The following is a 16,779-nucleotide window of genomic DNA, read 5'->3' on the forward strand; positions in this document are numbered from 1 at the left end:
TTTTTTATTTTCACTATACTTGATACAGTGCCATGAAATTTAACATTTATCTTAAGGACAAAAGTTTTAGTTTTAAGGTCCAAATCAATTTGGAGCTTTTTCCTCCCCTATTTGATATATTCTTTAAGAGCGTTTAGGTTGATTTTTCCCTTCCTATCATTTGGTTTCTTCAACTGGGAGTTTACTTATGTTATGATAGGTACCACATCTGCTGAAAGTAACCAATTTCCCACTGACACTTGCTGACCACACGCTCTCTGAGGTTTTTACATGAATGTTTTTGCATTTTCATATCTACATTGTTTTTCAGCTTTTTAACTTGATGTCTTCTTCGGGGTTACTTATAACATTTATTTTTAATTTAAGAAGTGATAGGTTTCATTTGTGAGGGGGAGAGCACTTTTAATTTTGTTAAATTGTGACTGTGCCTCATTTTAGTAAAAGAAAAAAAAGTATATCTTACCAGGGTTGTACTTTCTGTGTAAGAATTGAACTACTGCATTAAAAAGTATGTTTAATAGCAAAAGATAAAAGACAAAATTGACCCAATAAGAATTTCTGAAACTTTGAAGTAACAAACAGAATGTTGGTTGGGGCAGAAACTGGAGCAGAATTTTATTTGATTTGTAATAAATTGTCATAAAGTGTTATGCATCAGAGAGTTGCACAATGACTAGGGAAGATAGAAAGAGAATTCATGCCTTTAAGCTGTGGTGCTGGAGAAGAGTGTGAATGTACCATGGACTGCCAAGAAGACAAACAGATTCATCCTGGAGAGGGTTAAACCAGGCTACTCCTTGGAGTCAAGGATTCTGGAGCTTCGTCTGACATACTTTGGACATGTTGTAAGGAGAGACAGGTCCTTGGAGAGGGACATCACGCTTGGTAGGATGGAGGGACAGCGCAAGAGGGTGGACCCTCTGTGAGGTGGATTGATTCAGTGACTGGAGTAATCAGGATGGGTGTGTCAGGCAATGCGATTGGCACAGGATAGATCAGGGTTTAGGGCTGTTGTGCATAGGGTCGCTATGAGTTGCAAACGACTCGACGACACAGAACAACAACAACAACAAATAAGAGTAATATAAAAAAGAGAAAGAAAGCAGAGAAATCTCTTGTTTTTGTTGAGGTCTGTTAAGTCTATTCTGACTTATAGTGACTTCACGTGAGAGAGTAGAATTAGCCCAGAGGGTTTTCTTTGTTATAATTTTTATAGTAACTGAACACTAATTCTTTTTCCCCATGTCAGCCTTTTAGTTAGCAGCCAAGTGCTTAATTGTTGCACCACCACCAGCATTCCTTAAAGAAATCAGTATAGCTAGAAGATGGAGCCTATGTCTAGTTTAATAGTAAAATATAAGTTTGGCGATGGAGGAATGGTCTTAGACACCAGTGCTGACAAATTTGGATTTTGATTAGTGTCTAATGGCAGCTGATGCCTAGAAGGAGATGAGCCTAGAGGGTGGTGAGAATATGACTCTTTCCAATACTGTGCACAGACCCTGGTTTTGACAAGATCCCTTTTGGGGCTGGAGTGGAGATCTGAGCACTCGTTAAACAGATGGGAGACCCAGCTCAGTTCCATTGAGAACGAGCTCATGAGCTTCATGTGCTCTGTTCTACATTTCCTCAGTGCTGGGCCAGGCGCAGGGATGTGGAAACTTGGTCTCTGCTCTCTCAGAGCCTCCACACCATGGGGACAGCAGACAAGCTCAGGAAACACCCACCTGCTGGTATTTGTAGTGTTACATCCAGCTCTAAGTGGGAGTGGGGAGCACCAGATGGCATGCAGGGGTTGATGAGGGGCTGGCATGAGAGCCAGCACTTGCTAAAAGGTGACTCTGAGTGATTTCTAAGGTCCCCAGACTCAGCAAACCCCTGGCTCCCAAAGGCTTTGAAGGAAAGGCAGAACTTGAGAAGTTTCCGGCACATGAGCTAATTGGTGGTGGGCAGGCTAGTGACAGTGGGGTTCTTGGGATCCTGGGGACCTGACTGAACTGGTAGATCTTAATCAGATTGAAGAGGTGAGGGGGTTCCCCAGTACCTAGCAGCCAAGTGAGGATGCCCTGGCTTGAAGCTCCCTGAGACCAGGGATGCTCAGAAGGGATGTGGAATACTGAGGTTTAGGGAAGCCTGGCCTTCCACCAGTTAGAGAAAGGGTCTGTGTTGACAAGTCTGGTAGGCTTCACACAGCCTCTGGGATACTGTGCAACGTACTATATTCATAATGTGGAAAGAACCCTAAGGATCCTACCAACCCCTTTCACCTGTTCTTCCAAATCCAGATATTCTCTTTTGACCTTGGGGAAAACAACAGGTCCCTGGAGACTACACAGGAGTGTGGGAGTTGACTTCACTATGAGATCAACCAGGTGGATCCCTCCCTTTCTGTGTCAGGAGGAGGCCTCAGGACTCTGGCTGGTAGTGGTTGACTGTGGCCAGAGTGGAAAATCCCCCACTGGCTGGATTATATCAATGTTGGCAGGCCTGGGCCTGGCCTTCCACCTGGGGCCCGAGGGCCTGACAAATCTGTTTGGAGCCCCAAGTGCGGGGTATGAGATGGTGGGGGGTGTTGGCATGGGGGACATTTTCCACTCACCTCCAACTGGAGAACTCTATGGTGTCAGGTTAGCAGGCACTGGGCCAGCTGCAGGTTGCCTCAGCCAATGAGAAACTGGGAAGCAGCGAGGACATGGACATGAGGGATGGAGGGACAGGAACAAGGCAGGAAAAAGGCAGTAGTAAAGGGGTGCTCTGGTGGCCTAGTGGTAAGAAGCCATGCTGCAATCCCAAAGGCACACGGTTTGAAACCACTAGCTGCACTGTGGGAGAAGCTGGGCAATCTCCTCCAGTGTGTCTTACTGCTTCTAAAAACCCACTGGAGGGTCTGTTATGGTTCGGTTCTGACTCGATGGTACACAACCAAATACCAAAAGGTATTTTAGAAGTAGAGACAACAGAGTTCCTTGAGTAGCACAAGTAGTTTATGCTTGATTACTAAACTGAAGGTTGGCAGCTCAAACCCATTCAGTGGCACTGTGGAAGAAAGGCCTGGCAATCTGTTTCCAAAAAGATTACAACTCTAGATCATTTCTACTCTGTAACACATGAGGTCACCAAAATTTACAATTAACTTGACAGCAATAGGGTTTTTTTTTCCTTCCTCTCTCTTGCTTTCTGTTTTTAAAAGGCAATGGGCTTGGTAACCACTATGGAAGGCAGTCTGGCACTTTTTCAGAAAGCTGGAACTAGAAATATCATTTGACCCCAGCAATTCCACCACTAGGAATATACCATAAAGAAACCAGAACTGCCACAGGAACAGATGTATGTGCACCTGTGTTTATTGCTGTGTTACTCACAGTACAGTAGCAAAGAGATGGAAGCAACCCAAGTGCCCATCAACAAATGAATGGATAAAAAACAATGATATATTCATGCAATGGCATACTATGCAGCACAGAAAAACAAGGAACTCATAAAATATTACACAATATGGGTGACTCTGGAGGACATTATGGTGAGTGAAATATCTCAGTCACAAAAGGACAAATCCTGAATAACACCACTGTTATAAAACAGGACTGACATGGGAGTTGGGGGCAAACTAGGAAAAGAGGGAGATAGACAATGAAAACTTAATAGGAACGGATGAAGGAAAGACCTGTTTAAAAGGAATATATGATTAGGCATTATTTGTATGACAACTGTCCAGAATAAGAGGTGTCTAGCAAAGTGGACTGTAGGTGTGGGGAGGAGGAAATTATGCAACAACGAATGAATATTTTTTTTAAAAGTGAACTGGCGGGTAGGGAGGAAAATGTGCAACAACGAATGAATGAAAATTTAACTTTTCTGTAAAATTTTGTTAAAATCACAACAAAAAAAAGGGAGGGGTGAAGGCAATGGAATCCTTAGTGATGCAAACAGTTAATGAACTCAGTTGCTAAACATAAGGTTTGTGGTTCAAGTCACCCAGGGGCACATTGAAAGGAAGACATTAATATCTACTTCTGGAAATTGAGCAATGAAAACTTTATGATAGAGCACAGGACAGGATGTTCCCAGATCTGGTGCTAGAGGAATCTCTGGATGATGCCCATGGTGACTGCGTTTGACAGTTAAAAAGGTTAGAGATTTGATTCCACCCAGAGACGACTTGAGAATCTACTTCTAAAGCATATGCCTCTGAAAACCCCACAAACCCTGAGTCAGAACTATGGCCCCTGGTGGGGAGGATGAAGCAGAAGATGATGGGGCAGGAGAACAAGAACAGAGCAAGGGGCAGGGATGTCCTGTGGTCTCTTGTTCCTGCCCCTTGTTCCAGTCAGATGTGAGAAACAACCAGAATCTGTGTAGCCTACACTAGGAGTGTATCCTGAACTCCTAGTGAATAAAGAAATAATGATAATTTCTCCAAATATCTCACTTGAACTTAAAAGCTTCCAGAGCCACCTCAAATGGCTCTGATTTGACCCTTAGGCATGTTAGCCCCACTGCCAGCACAACACTACTATTCTTGTCACCATAATCGTCAGACACCCATAACTCCATCTCTCATTGGGGTGCTGGAAACCAGGACCTGAGTCAGACTTCTGAATGCATCACCTGTAGACTAGCAAGGCTCAGTGATTTTAAGTGTCTCCTAAGGATATTCGGTAATGTCTGGAGACACTTCTGGTGGTCACACTGGAGGAGTTACAGCTGGCATCTATTAGGTGGACACCCAAGGGTGCTGTTAAACACTCTGCCACACAGGACATCACCTACAGCAAAAGATGGATCTGGCCTGAAATGCCAGTAGTTCCAGGATTGAGAAGTTTTGCCTATAGATCCTACGCTCCTCACCCTGGCTCCAGCTGTCTTTCCAGCCCTCATCCCAGTGAGGCCAACATTACACCTCTGTTTCCTGCACACAAAAAAGGCAATCCTTGCCACTCCATCTTACGGCAACTTTGTTCTCTTATCACTTGCACCCCTTGGCCTCTGCTGCTTGAATAAAAAAAGTCAATAAGATGAGAAGTGTGTGGAAAAACACACAGGGACAAAGGATGCATGGAACATTAGGTACACTGGGGCTGGGGTCATGCTTGCCCAGGGCAAGGAGGCAGGGACTTGGTGAGGAGCTGGGGTATAAAAAGGCAGAAGCCTGCTCAGGCTGTCACTCCACTGCCACCACAGGACTTGGAGTGGCTTTTCCTCAGCAGCAAGTTGGAAATGGGCATCATGAAGTGGATCGTGGCAACCTTGGTCTGCCTCCAGCTCTTGGAGGCTGCCGTTGTCAAGTGAGTCTGAATTCGGCTGGTGCAGGGAGCCTGGGCTGGAGACTGGAGGGCTGGGAGGGGCGACCCAGCCAGGGGACACACACCTATCTCTCCTCTGGAATTTGTGATGAGAAGGAATGTTGGATGGGACTCAAAGATGGGTAGAGGCAGAGCCTTTTCTCTGGGGAAACTTCCAGCCAAAGGGATAAACACAACCCCTTTCCTACCTGAGGAGAAAAGATGGATCCATGTCGTGGGTGACTCCTATCCATGCTTGATTGGCCAGTGTAATTTCTTCCCTTAGAAAAGAGCAATTATTTATGGATATGGGAATGCTTTCTAAAAACATTCTTAACTCTAAAATCCCTAACCTATTGCTGAATTGGGCCCAGCTCATGGTGACATGAACATGTCAGAGAATTGTCCCATAGGGTGTCCAATAGCTGGCTCTTCCAAAGGGGACCACCAGGACTGTCTAGGTTTTTCTAGGTGGGTTCCAACTTTTGGCTAATAATTTGAGGGTGCTTAATAATTTGCACCACTGAGAATTTTCTTAGAGGCCCAACATTTAATTGGTCACTCTGGCAAATCCCCAGAACATTTAAACAGAAGCACCAGTAAATGTATGTCTCTGAGGTAATGGGAGGATAATGGGAGGTAGGTCACTAGATGGGGTGCCATGAAGTGGCACGATTTTCAAGGCGTTAGGAAGACTTGAAGCTAGCCAGACTGCCAGCTATTCCACCATTGGAGAGTCATTCCTTAGGCTAAGAGAGAATCCTCTCAGAAATGACTTTTTAAAAATTTTTTTAAAATTAATTTTAATGAGTTTACAGAGACTTAGGGTTTCTAGTCATTCATTGTTGCATTTTTCTCCTTACCTACCCCTCCCCTCCAATTCACTCTTCTCCTTGAAAAGAAAGAAAAACTCTTTCATTATTATGCATTCCTTCCCACCCCCAAGTCCACTCCACTATGCAGCCTTCACTCTGGATTTCTGTAATGACATATGTCCCTTTTAAACAGCTCTCTCCCTCATCTGTTTCAATGCAATATACACCATTCCTCCCCTTCTTCTCTGCTTTTCCTCAACCCCGATGCCAATCCTCTTTTACAACAGTGGCCCTATGCAATATTTGTCCTTTTGTGAATGAGATAATTCACTCAGCATTATGTCCTCCAGGGTCATCCATTTTGCATAATATTTCATGAGTTCCTTGTTTGCAATGCAGCATAGTATTCCATTGTGTATACCACAGCTTCTCTATTCATTTGTTTGTTGATGGGCACTTAGGTTGTTTCCAACTCCTCGCTATTGTGGACAAAGCCACAATAAACATGGGTATGCGTATATCTGCTTGGGTGGTTATGGTCTCTTTAGGGTATATTCCCAATAGTGGAATTGCTGGGTCAAATGGTATCTCTATTTGCAACTTTTTGAGAAAACGCCACACCGTTTTCCACAGTGGTTGCACCATTTTACACTCCCATCAACAGTGAATAAGGGTTCCAGTTTCTCCACAACTTCGCCAGCATTTGTTGTTTGCTGTTCTGTTAAATTTTGCTATTCTGACTGGGGTGAGATGATACCTTCTGGTTGTTTCAGAAACTACTTTTACAGTGTGAATTCTGTAGAGGTGGTTAGTCATGAGCTATGTCTATGAGTCTTCACTCTTCAGAATTTAGCTAAGAAGAGGTTTAGCTGAAGATTTCTGGAAGAGGAGCTTTGGTGGGCTATTGGTAAGGAGTTGCCAACTCAAAGGCAGGTGGTTAGAATCCACCAGCTGCTCCATGGGACAAAGATGGACAATGTCCTCCCGTGTGGCTTACCGCCACTGAAACTCTCTGGGATGGGGAGCTGACACCTCCAGAGGGATACAGTTGGAGAATGATGGAAGGAGCATGATTCCTGGAGCCTGGAGCAAGGTTTTTGCGGAACCAAAGAGATACTAGGCCAGGGCAGCAAGCAGGTGGAGAAGAAGGATGCCTGAGGTGGGTGGGCTGTGTCCTTAGTGACATGGACAGAAACTCATACGTCCTAAGTCTCAATTCCAGACATGACCTGGGCTCAATGCCACCCAGGTCTTGACTTTCCGTGGTCCTGTATTCTGGAGAGAAGCGATAGTCTCAGGCCATACAATTAACCGCAGGACTATTTCCCCAAGTTCCTATACTGTGCTGGTTCCCTGTGCTCCTCCCTGTCACCCCCAGCCAAGTGCCTGAGATGCACCCTAAGAGGAGACTTTCTTTGAGGGGAACACTGTCATCTCTCAAACCCTTCAGCAGATGCACCTCCTCCTCATCTTGGGAGGCATTTATGGGATATTTGAGATTGCAGAGCCAGGTGCCAGAACACCCCTGGAAATGAGATGAAGAGAAATGTCTTCTGCATCATAAAGCAAACCCTTAGAAGGGCTTTGAAAGTGAAGGAGAGAAGAAGAGAGGCAGAGGGAGAAAAGACAGTGATGGCGAGACAGAGAAACTTAGAGGAAGACACAAGCAGGTAGACATCGTCGACAGCCATGGGAAAGAGCATGGCAGGCAGACTGAGGCCCACAGAGGTGGAAAGGCAGAGATAGAGGGAAGACCCGGGCTCTCTGGGGTGCTGGAGAAAGGAGAGAGGGCCCTGCCTGACTCTCTGCCCCTCAACAGAGTTCCCTTGAAGAAAATGAAGTCCATCCGGCAGACCATGAAGGAGAAGGGTGTGCTGGCGGAGTTTCTGAGGACTCACAAGCGTGACCCCGCCCAGAGGTACCACTATGGAGACTTCAGTGTGGTCTATGAGACTATGGACTACATGGACGTGAGTACTAACTATCTCCTTGATGCCAAAGACTTGGGCCAGACCTGGGCACTGGGCATTACCCCTCCTCGATACCCACAGGTGACACTGTGGCCTGCTTCCTCTTCTAGACCTGACATCTTGGACCTAGTTGCCCTGGGGTAAATGTGAGGGTAGAGAGTTGGGGGAGCCTATCCTGAACCGTCCCCTGAGCTGCCCTGAGCAGGCTGGGACTGAGGAAAGACTCAAAGCCCTGCTTCTGGTGTGGGCTGGAGGCACGGGCTGGCCCTCCTCTGCTGTGTCCATAGAGGATTCTGGGCCCCACACTCCCCTTGCTGCTTCCAGAACATAACAGACCACGTATGCCCTCCTCCTTGTAGGCTTCCTACTTTGGAGAGATCAGCATCGGAACCCCACCCCAGAACTTCCTGGTCCTCTTTGACACCGGCTCCTCCAACCTGTGGGTGCCCTCTGTCTACTGCCAGAGCCAGGCCTGCAGTGAGTACTGGGGTGCCCAGGGTGGGGCAGGAGGTGGGCTGACATTCTCTGGGGAAAAGACCAACCTCCTGAAGGGTCCCAAGGAGCATCAGCCCTGGAAAAAGCTCCCAACTTATCCAGGGTCACTCAGAATGCCCAAGTCAGAGGAAGAGGGCTCCGCCTTGCGGCTAGGTGACCCCATTTCTTTCCTGCTCACCTATCCATATCCCCTGATTTACTCTACCCTGTCCTGTTTTATTCCCCTCAACTCCATTCTGTTCACGCCAGGCAGTGCTAGTCCATTCTGCGTGAATAATTCTCACTGCATCCCACCTCATTCAGTTCTGAGACATCCTGCTCTGCGTCACTCCCCTGGTTACTAAGTCCTCACTGAGTGACCCTAGGACTTGAGAGAGAAACACAGGCGGGGGTTTCTGTTCTGTAGTAACACCGGGAGACAGGTCGGTGAGAGTGACTCCTCTGAGGCTATACTGGTCTTTTCCACACCCTTCAGATTGAGATCCTGGGACCTGTGGGCCAAGGGTTCCTTTGTGGGCCCCAAAATGGCTATCTCAGGATCCTGGAAGAATACACACACACACACTCCTGTGATTTTATTTGATATTGGTTTCCATATGGGATTTCTATACTTTGTGCTTCATTCCTGCACATTGTGCCTCACGCATTCCTTCATTCACATTGTTTCATACGATCATTACTGACATTGTGTTTTACAAAATCAATCACCATTAACCTATGTCTACCATAACACCATCTTTTCAGGCCCCCAATTGATCTGTCCCGTTCCTTCACACCTCCCCTCTACTGACTGAACTCAGCTGTTCTGTTCTCGTCCCCATTTGGCAGGACTAGTGTTTTGGGGTGTTTTTTTAATTATTAATATCAATGAAAAGTTACAAAGACTTTTGATTTCCATCCATTCATTTATTGTTGCTCTTTTCTCCCTCTCCCCCCCCCCGGGGGCAGGACTTCTTGATTTAAAAAAAAAAAAAAGGTTAAGTGAAAGCTGGGATGGCCCAGAGGTTTATCCATTCCTTCATCTGATGAGTAATTATTCGGCCCCTGCTGTGTGCTAGGCCCTCTGCTGGCGGCCAGGGCTGTGTAGGTGGAGTCTCTGTGACCTGTCTATGGGGAGGGCATAGCCTGGGTGCCCAAAGTGCTGGAGAGTGAGTGGGCTTTGACACCAAAGCTGACCAGCTCCCAGGAGCCTTCAAACGTGGGAGCTGGACACTCTGTGGCTTGGTGGGGGGATGAGGTGCTGAGGCCCCACAAAGTGAGCACAGGCTGAAAGACGGGAAGCCCTCCATTCACCAGCCTGACCCTCCCGATATTGTCTTGTCTGCCCACCCCCTGCAGCCAGCCACTCTCGGTTCAACCCCAGCGCATCCTCCACTTACTCCACCAACGGGCAGACCTTCTCCCTGCAGTACGGCAGCGGCAGCCTCACCGGCTTCTTTGGTTACGACACCATGACTGTGAGTGGGGCCAGCCACCTACTCTCACCTCAGGGTGGAAACATAGCCAAGAGAAGGGACTAGGTTCTAACCAGGACATCAGTGCCTACGGGGAGACCCACCCACGGACCTCAAGATTGATAATGAAACTCGAGATAGGGCATGAGTATGACAGAAGCTCCTTTACTGACTGGCTTACCTCTCACTGAGGACCATCATGCCCTTCATGGGACACTGGGATTAATGAGACAGTATTGGTCGTTAACCTCAGAGAATCTAGAGCCTGAGACATTCTAAGAAGAAAGGGGTTGGGTGTGGGTGGGTGGTGATGTTGCTTGGAAGAGAAGGTGCCTCTTGCAAGACTGCTAGAAAGAGGAGCAGAGAAGAAAGGATGAAGAACAGGCTTTGTAGTGGCCCTGGGGGATCTGAGAAGGTGAGTGGAATCAGTTTTGTCACCTCCCCTCCTCTCTGCTCTTTCCAGGTCCAGAGCATCCAGGTCCCCAATCAGGAATTTGGCCTGAGTGAGACCGAACCGGGTACCAACTTTGTCTACGCTCAGTTTGATGGCATCATGGGTATGGCCTATCCTTCCCTGGCCATGGGCGGTGCCACCACAGCCCTGCAGGGCATGCTGCAGGAGAACGCCCTCACCAGCCCCGTTTTCAGCTTCTACCTCGGCAAGTAAGGATCTGCAGGCCTGTGCCCCATTTCAGGCCCCTCTCCCTGCCACACGGGAGGAGAGAGGCTCTGGGGTTTGAGTCTTCAGGGGTTTCCCTCTCAGTCTTCTAATACCGACCCCTCCACCCCCTCTCCATCTATCTCCAATTCACTCCCACTACACTGAAGAGAATCTCTTCCCTTCTGGCCAATTTACCTCTCACCCAGGGTCCCAATGAGCTCACCTCCTTCTGTCCAAATATTTCCTACTCATACACCTCATTTATATGGTAATCTATTGCTTCTTCTCCTTCGATCTATTTTTCTCGCCTGGCCATGGAGACTTCTGGCCTAAGTTAACTGCTGGGCAACTGTTTTCAAGATGCGGTTAGCATTTACTGTTGTTGTTAAGTGCTATGGAGAGTATTTTTTTACTCCCAGGGGCTCCAAGTGACAGGGTTGAGTTTTCTAGGCTGTGATTTGTATGGAAGGAGCCCGGATGTTGTCATGTATTGCATGTTGGTCTTCTAACCAAAAGGCTGAATATGGGAGAGCGATGAGAAGTGTCCTTTTTTAAAAGATTTACAGCCTTCTAGGCCCTCCAGGAGTCAGAATCGACTAGCTGCTATAGGCCTTATTTTAAATCTTCACAGGAACATTTCATTAGCTTTTTCTCCTCCAGTGCCCCTAGGTGGATTTGAACCACCGGCCTTTCACTTAGCAGCCAACTGCCCAACTCTTCATGCCATCAAGGCTTTCTTAGCATCTGCTCTCTGTGCCTTAATCTCTTGACCCTCCCTGACTTTCCCCATAGTGTCAACCTGTTACTAATGTTGCTGACTTCACTCTGCTTCAGTTGACAATGAGTCTGAGTGTAGCTTTTAGAAACCCCACCCAGTTCCACATTCAGATTCCCGAATTAGAGAAGATCACCGATAAAACCATGCCTTTGGGAGCCCCACTGTAGAGCCAAGGCCAGCTACTGTGAGTCAGCCCCAACTCGTGGTGACCCCATTATGCATCATCGGTACAGAACTGAGCTCCACAGGATTTGTGATGACTGATTATTATTATTATTATTTTTAATTTTTTTAAAGTAGATTTCCATCCAGTCCAAGCCCATTCTTCTAAGGCAGCTCTGAGCGATCTCAAACCTCCAACCTTTGGGTCAGCAGTGAACTCTTTAACTTACTGCATCACCCAGGTCTCCCAAGCCAAGGCATCTCTGCTCATCTGTCCAGTGAGGAAGTCCCTTCCCAGGGCAGCTTGCTGACCACCCTTTCTTTTGTCTCCTGCAGCCAGCAAGGCTCTGAAGGAGGAGCCCTTGTCTTCGGAGGTGTGGACAGCAGCCTGTACTCTGGGCAGATCTACTGGGCCCCGGTCACTCAGGAGCTTTACTGGCAGATCGGCATTGAGGAGTGAGTCTGGGAGGGGCCAGGGGACGTGGGCATTTCCTTGGAAATGCTGGGGGTGGGGTGGGAGCAGAGGCCCTGCCTCCACCCAGCCTGTCCCCACAAAGCCCCTAGCTGCTCTTTGTGGAGGTGTCAGGGCCCAGCTCCACTTGGAGGAGGGTGGGGACAGCAGAGGGAGGAGTAGGACTCGGAATCCTGAATGCTACAGATGCCTGTAGTCAAACTCCATGGACTTTTATATTGGAAATTGGGGTGTGATGAGGACTCATTTGCTCCAGGCATGACTGCTTTCAGTGTTTCTAGCACCTTCCTCAGACCCGTTTAGAAAGGACTGCACTGGCATGCAGGCGGCCCTGGGTAGCTGGGGTATGATGAGAGGCAGGGGGGATAGCTGCTTTAACCTTGCAGAATGCTTACCTTCCACACTCTGATTGGGATGGCATGGTGTGGAGCTATCCAGCTGCCCAGCTGGTGGGGTGCTAAGGCTACTCCCCTCCCTGCTCACCATTTAGGTTCCTCATTGGTGGCCAGGCCTCTGGCTTGTGCTCCGAGGGTTGCCAGGCCATCGTCGACACCGGTACCTCCCTGCTCACCGTTCCTCAGAGCTACCTGAGCACCCTTCTGCAGGCCGTGGGAGCTGAGGAGACCGAGTATGGAGAGGTGAGGTCTCCTAGAGATGCCCCTTCCCCAAGAGAAACAGGGGTTTCCCAGGGAGAGTGGGAATGGATCACCTCTTGCCTTCCATGCATCTTGCTGCCTTAAGTGTGGGCATCTGGCAAGACTAGGGTGGGGACAAGGCTAGGGGCTGGGAGCCTGTGCAGGTGGGGTCAGAGGTTTTGTCCTGAGGGGCTATGGAGTGGTTCCTACTAGTTAGTAAGTAATTTCTCCTGAGCCACTTAGAGAAAACAATTCACACGCTTGCTGAGCTTTGGAGTGTTGTTAGGTGTCACTGAGTCAACTAAGATTCACGGTGACTCTTTGAACAACAAATCTGACCTTTCTCTGTCCTGTGCCATCCTCACCATCTCTGTTACATATGAACCCATCGTCACAGTCCCTGTGTCAGTCCAGTTTGTTCCTCTTTTTCTCTGACCCTCCACCTTTCCCAGCGTGATGTCTTCTTCCAAGGACTGGTCCCTCCCGACACAACTCCTAAAGTGGGCTTAGGAATAAGGACAAAATAACTTGAACGTGGTGCCAAGCAAGTGAGCGGCTCCCTCACCTCTCTGGCATCCACTGTCCCCTCTCCTGTGTCCAGCAGAGGGCTTGTCTAGTGAACACACGCTTACTAACTAATGTTGGAGGCCTCACTGACTACTCTTCCCACAGATGTGTGTATCTGAAAAGGGCATTTGTAGGGAAAAGGCAGAGACTAATCTCTCATGGGAGGAATTCCATCAAAAGCAATGTTTTTATAGTGAGAGAGATGCTAAGATTTCCCCAAACCTCTCTCCCTGCCTGTGTGTGTCCACTTTTTCTTGGCATCATGCCTTCCCTTCCACAAGTAGCCAAGCAGGCCTTGGAGGGCAGCCTGGGGCCCAACCCTGGGGCTCAAGAGGGCTCTCAGGTGGTGGATGAGCTGACCTGGCCCCTGCTTCTCCTTGCAGTACGTTGTGAGCTGTGACAGCGTCCAGAGCCTGCCCACCCTGACCTTCATCATCAATGGCGTGCAGTTCCCTCTGCCACCCTCTGCTTACATCCTCAGCGTGAGTCTTGGTCCCTCCCTGCAGGTCCAGCCAGCAAGGGCACCACGGGGGGCACCATGGGGGTGAGCAGCTGGAAATGCTTATCTGTCCACCTTGAGCCATTTCCCACTTCTTGAAGCACTGATGAATTTTCCCCACCATTGATTCTAGGGAGCACTGGTGGCCTAGTGGGTAAGGAGTTGTGCTGCCAATACAAAGGCAGGCAGTTCAAATCCACCAGCTGCACCTCAGGAGAAAGATGGGCAATCTCCTTCTCTGAGAATTACAACCTCTAAAAGCTCACCGGAGAATCAGCTATGAGTTGGTTCTAACTCAATGGCACATAACATCAGTTGATTCCAGATTCCCTTCTCTAGATTGAGGTGGTGAAAATGACAAGTGTCATGTCTTATTAGCTGTTCACTAGAGGGGCAAGGTCTTGGGCTCTGTGAACCAGATCCCGTATGAAGAACTCTGTTTACACTTCCACTTGATTTTTGTAATGAGAGTGATAGCTATTTCTAATTTATAGAGAAACACTTGTTTATTGAGGAAGTTTTACTGTCTCAAGGTTGCCCAGCTAGTCAGTGTGAAGCTAGGGTTTGAATCCATCTTTGTGTGGCTCTAAGTTGAACCCCCAGGCAGCCCTGGTCTGGGAGGGAGGCCTGTAGGAGAAGGTTCCTGATACAGAGGGAACCCTGCAGAAGGCCACTGCATGCAAGTTCACCATTCCTTTATATCCCTCCCACCAGCCTCTGCTCCTGTGCTTGGCTGATCGCCCTGACTCACTCATGTCTGTGTTTGTGGGCTGACCTGGGGCTCAGGGCTAAGCAGGGTCCAGTGCATGTGGGATTGAGTGAACATGTTTTTTCTTCCTCTGTTGAACAGAGCAATGGCTACTGCACCGTCGGCTTCGAGCCCACCTACCTGCCCTCCCAGAACGGCCAGCCCCTGTGGATCCTTGGGGATGTCTTCCTCAGGGCCTACTACTCTGTCTTCGACATGGGCAACAACAGGGTGGGCTTCGCCACTGCTGCCTAGACTCACTGCCTGGACCTCCTTCCTCCTGTTGCCCCCTGTTTTGTGGGGCTGTCTCTCTGTGCTTCCTCTCTGGACTCAGTTATCTTTTTTCAGACTCTGAACTTTCCCTAACAATAAATAGTTCTCCTTCATGTTGGTCAGTCGTTTTTGGAGGTTGGGGAGGGGTTGTGGCTTGATTCCAGGGAATGGGGACAGTAAGGGGTAGGGTCAGATTTTTGCTCTGATGGATGTCCTTGAGGGTTGTAATATTTCCTGGTGGGTCACTGAGACTTTAAGAGGAGTGAGTGTAAAGTAGGGTGTTGGATGGACTCCTTAGCACATGGAGTTTGTTCATATCCTCTCTCTGGAGAGAGAAGACATAAAAAAAGTGATGTTGACATAAAAAATAACAAAAACCAACCCACTTCAAAAAATAGTATTGAGATTTGTGGGAAAGTTTACCAATATATTGTGAGTTTCTTCCAATCATTCATGCACATTTTGCTCAAAAGGGAACCTTCTTTTGTGAAGGGCTAAGGGGACCCAGTTGTGGCTACCTCTGGTGTTCAGCTGACTTGATTTACCAAACATCAGAACAAGGAGCCCTGGTAGTGCCAAATTTAAGCCGTTAGCATCTAAAAGAAAGGTTAGTGGTTCGAATCCATACAGCAATTCCAGTAGAGCCAGATCTGGCGATGTCCTTCAGTAAAGATGACAGCCCAGAAAATTCTCTGGAGCAATTCTATCCTGTCACCTGGGTTGCTAAGAGATTAAACCGTCTCCATGGCACCTAATAAGCACACTAGAACTAACCCAGCAACCTCCAAACAGACACACCTCAGCTAGTGGTAGCTGACCCTCCACTGGGTTTTCAGAGGCTGTAAGTTGCACAGGAGGAGATTGCTCATCTTTCTCCCATAGAGAATCTAGTGCATTCGAACCACATGCCTTTGGGCTTGCAGCACAACTCTGTAACCTGCTAGGCCATCAGAGTCCCTTTGATTACATTTGGACAAATAACACTCTGAGGAGCCCTTAGATGTCTCTGTGCACTTGTAACAATCATGTGGCCCTTGAGGAAGGAGGGTGAGGCAGCCAAAACCTATCTCCTGCAGGGCTTCAGGAGGGTAAGCCCTGTGTTCCAGGGGCCATATTTGAAGGGTCTATATATCAACTCTGAACAAGAGGACTAGCTACTTAAATCACATGGAAATCATGCCCTCTTGTCTGACCAACTCAAAGCATTCTTCTGGGCAGCGTTCCTGGTCTCCTTAGGGGCTCCAAGGGAGAGAGGCAGAAACCTGGATCAACATGGTGAAGAGGAGAAGGAGACAGGAGGATGGTAACTCTGTGATTCTAGAAGGGAACAGTGACAAAAATTTCCTGTAGCTCCATGGGACCAGAGGGGCACCAGCGGTCTCAAGCTAAGGGGTTTAGGTGGGTTACTACTGCTCACTGACATCCAGAACCAAGTCCCAGCTGACTCTTCACTGGGTTTCCAAAGCTATAAATTCACATGGGAAGAGATGGCCCATTTTTATCCAGGAAGATGCACTAGTAGATTAGAACCTCAAGAGAAGAATGGCCTTTGGGTTAGAAACGCCAGAAGCTATGGACTAGGCAACCAGAGCATCCTGGGGTGGGGCGGGGGTGGGGGAACTATGGACTAGGCCACCAGAACTCCCTGTAGGTGGGAGGTGGGGATGTATGAATGGAGAGCCTGCAATGTAGGAAGATGGGTTCTATGCTGGAGTCCTTTTCCACACTGTTCTTCACCAGGGTAGGAACACTAACGGAGCAATAGTTAAAGTTTGGACTGCTGTAAGAAATTTTTTAGTTGCTACAGGAAAAAGATGTGGCAGTCGTTCTGTTTAGGACTTACAGTTTTGGAAAGGAGTAACCCTGCTCTGCCCGATAGGGTCTCGATGGCAACAGGTTTGATTCTGTTTTGGGTTCACCAAATTGCTTCCAATCTTGCTCCTTCTGCTCAAAGGCAGAGGGAAGCCT

The 16,779-nt window shown here is 48.1% G+C and overlaps 1 protein-coding gene across 1 annotated transcript; it reads left to right on the forward strand.

The window, feature by feature from the left end:
* Positions 1-5,226: 5,226 nt before the first annotated feature.
* Positions 5,227-14,793, forward strand: PGC (progastricsin (pepsinogen C)). Its single transcript, XM_006882003.1, has 9 exons — positions 5,227-5,285; positions 7,917-8,067; positions 8,427-8,544; positions 9,901-10,019; positions 10,480-10,679; positions 11,954-12,073; positions 12,580-12,727; positions 13,675-13,773; positions 14,641-14,793. The coding sequence occupies exons 1-9, from the start codon at positions 5,227-5,229 to the stop codon at positions 14,791-14,793; spliced, it is 1,167 nt and encodes a 388-aa protein (XP_006882065.1).
* The last annotated feature ends 1,986 nt before the right edge of the window (positions 14,794-16,779 follow it).

Source organism: Elephantulus edwardii, unplaced genomic scaffold (genome assembly GCF_000299155.1).
Source record: "Elephantulus edwardii isolate Elephantulus edwardi_28Jun2011 unplaced genomic scaffold, EleEdw1.0 scaffold00017, whole genome shotgun sequence".
NCBI classification, from domain to species: Eukaryota; Metazoa; Chordata; class Mammalia; order Macroscelidea; family Macroscelididae; genus Elephantulus; species Elephantulus edwardii.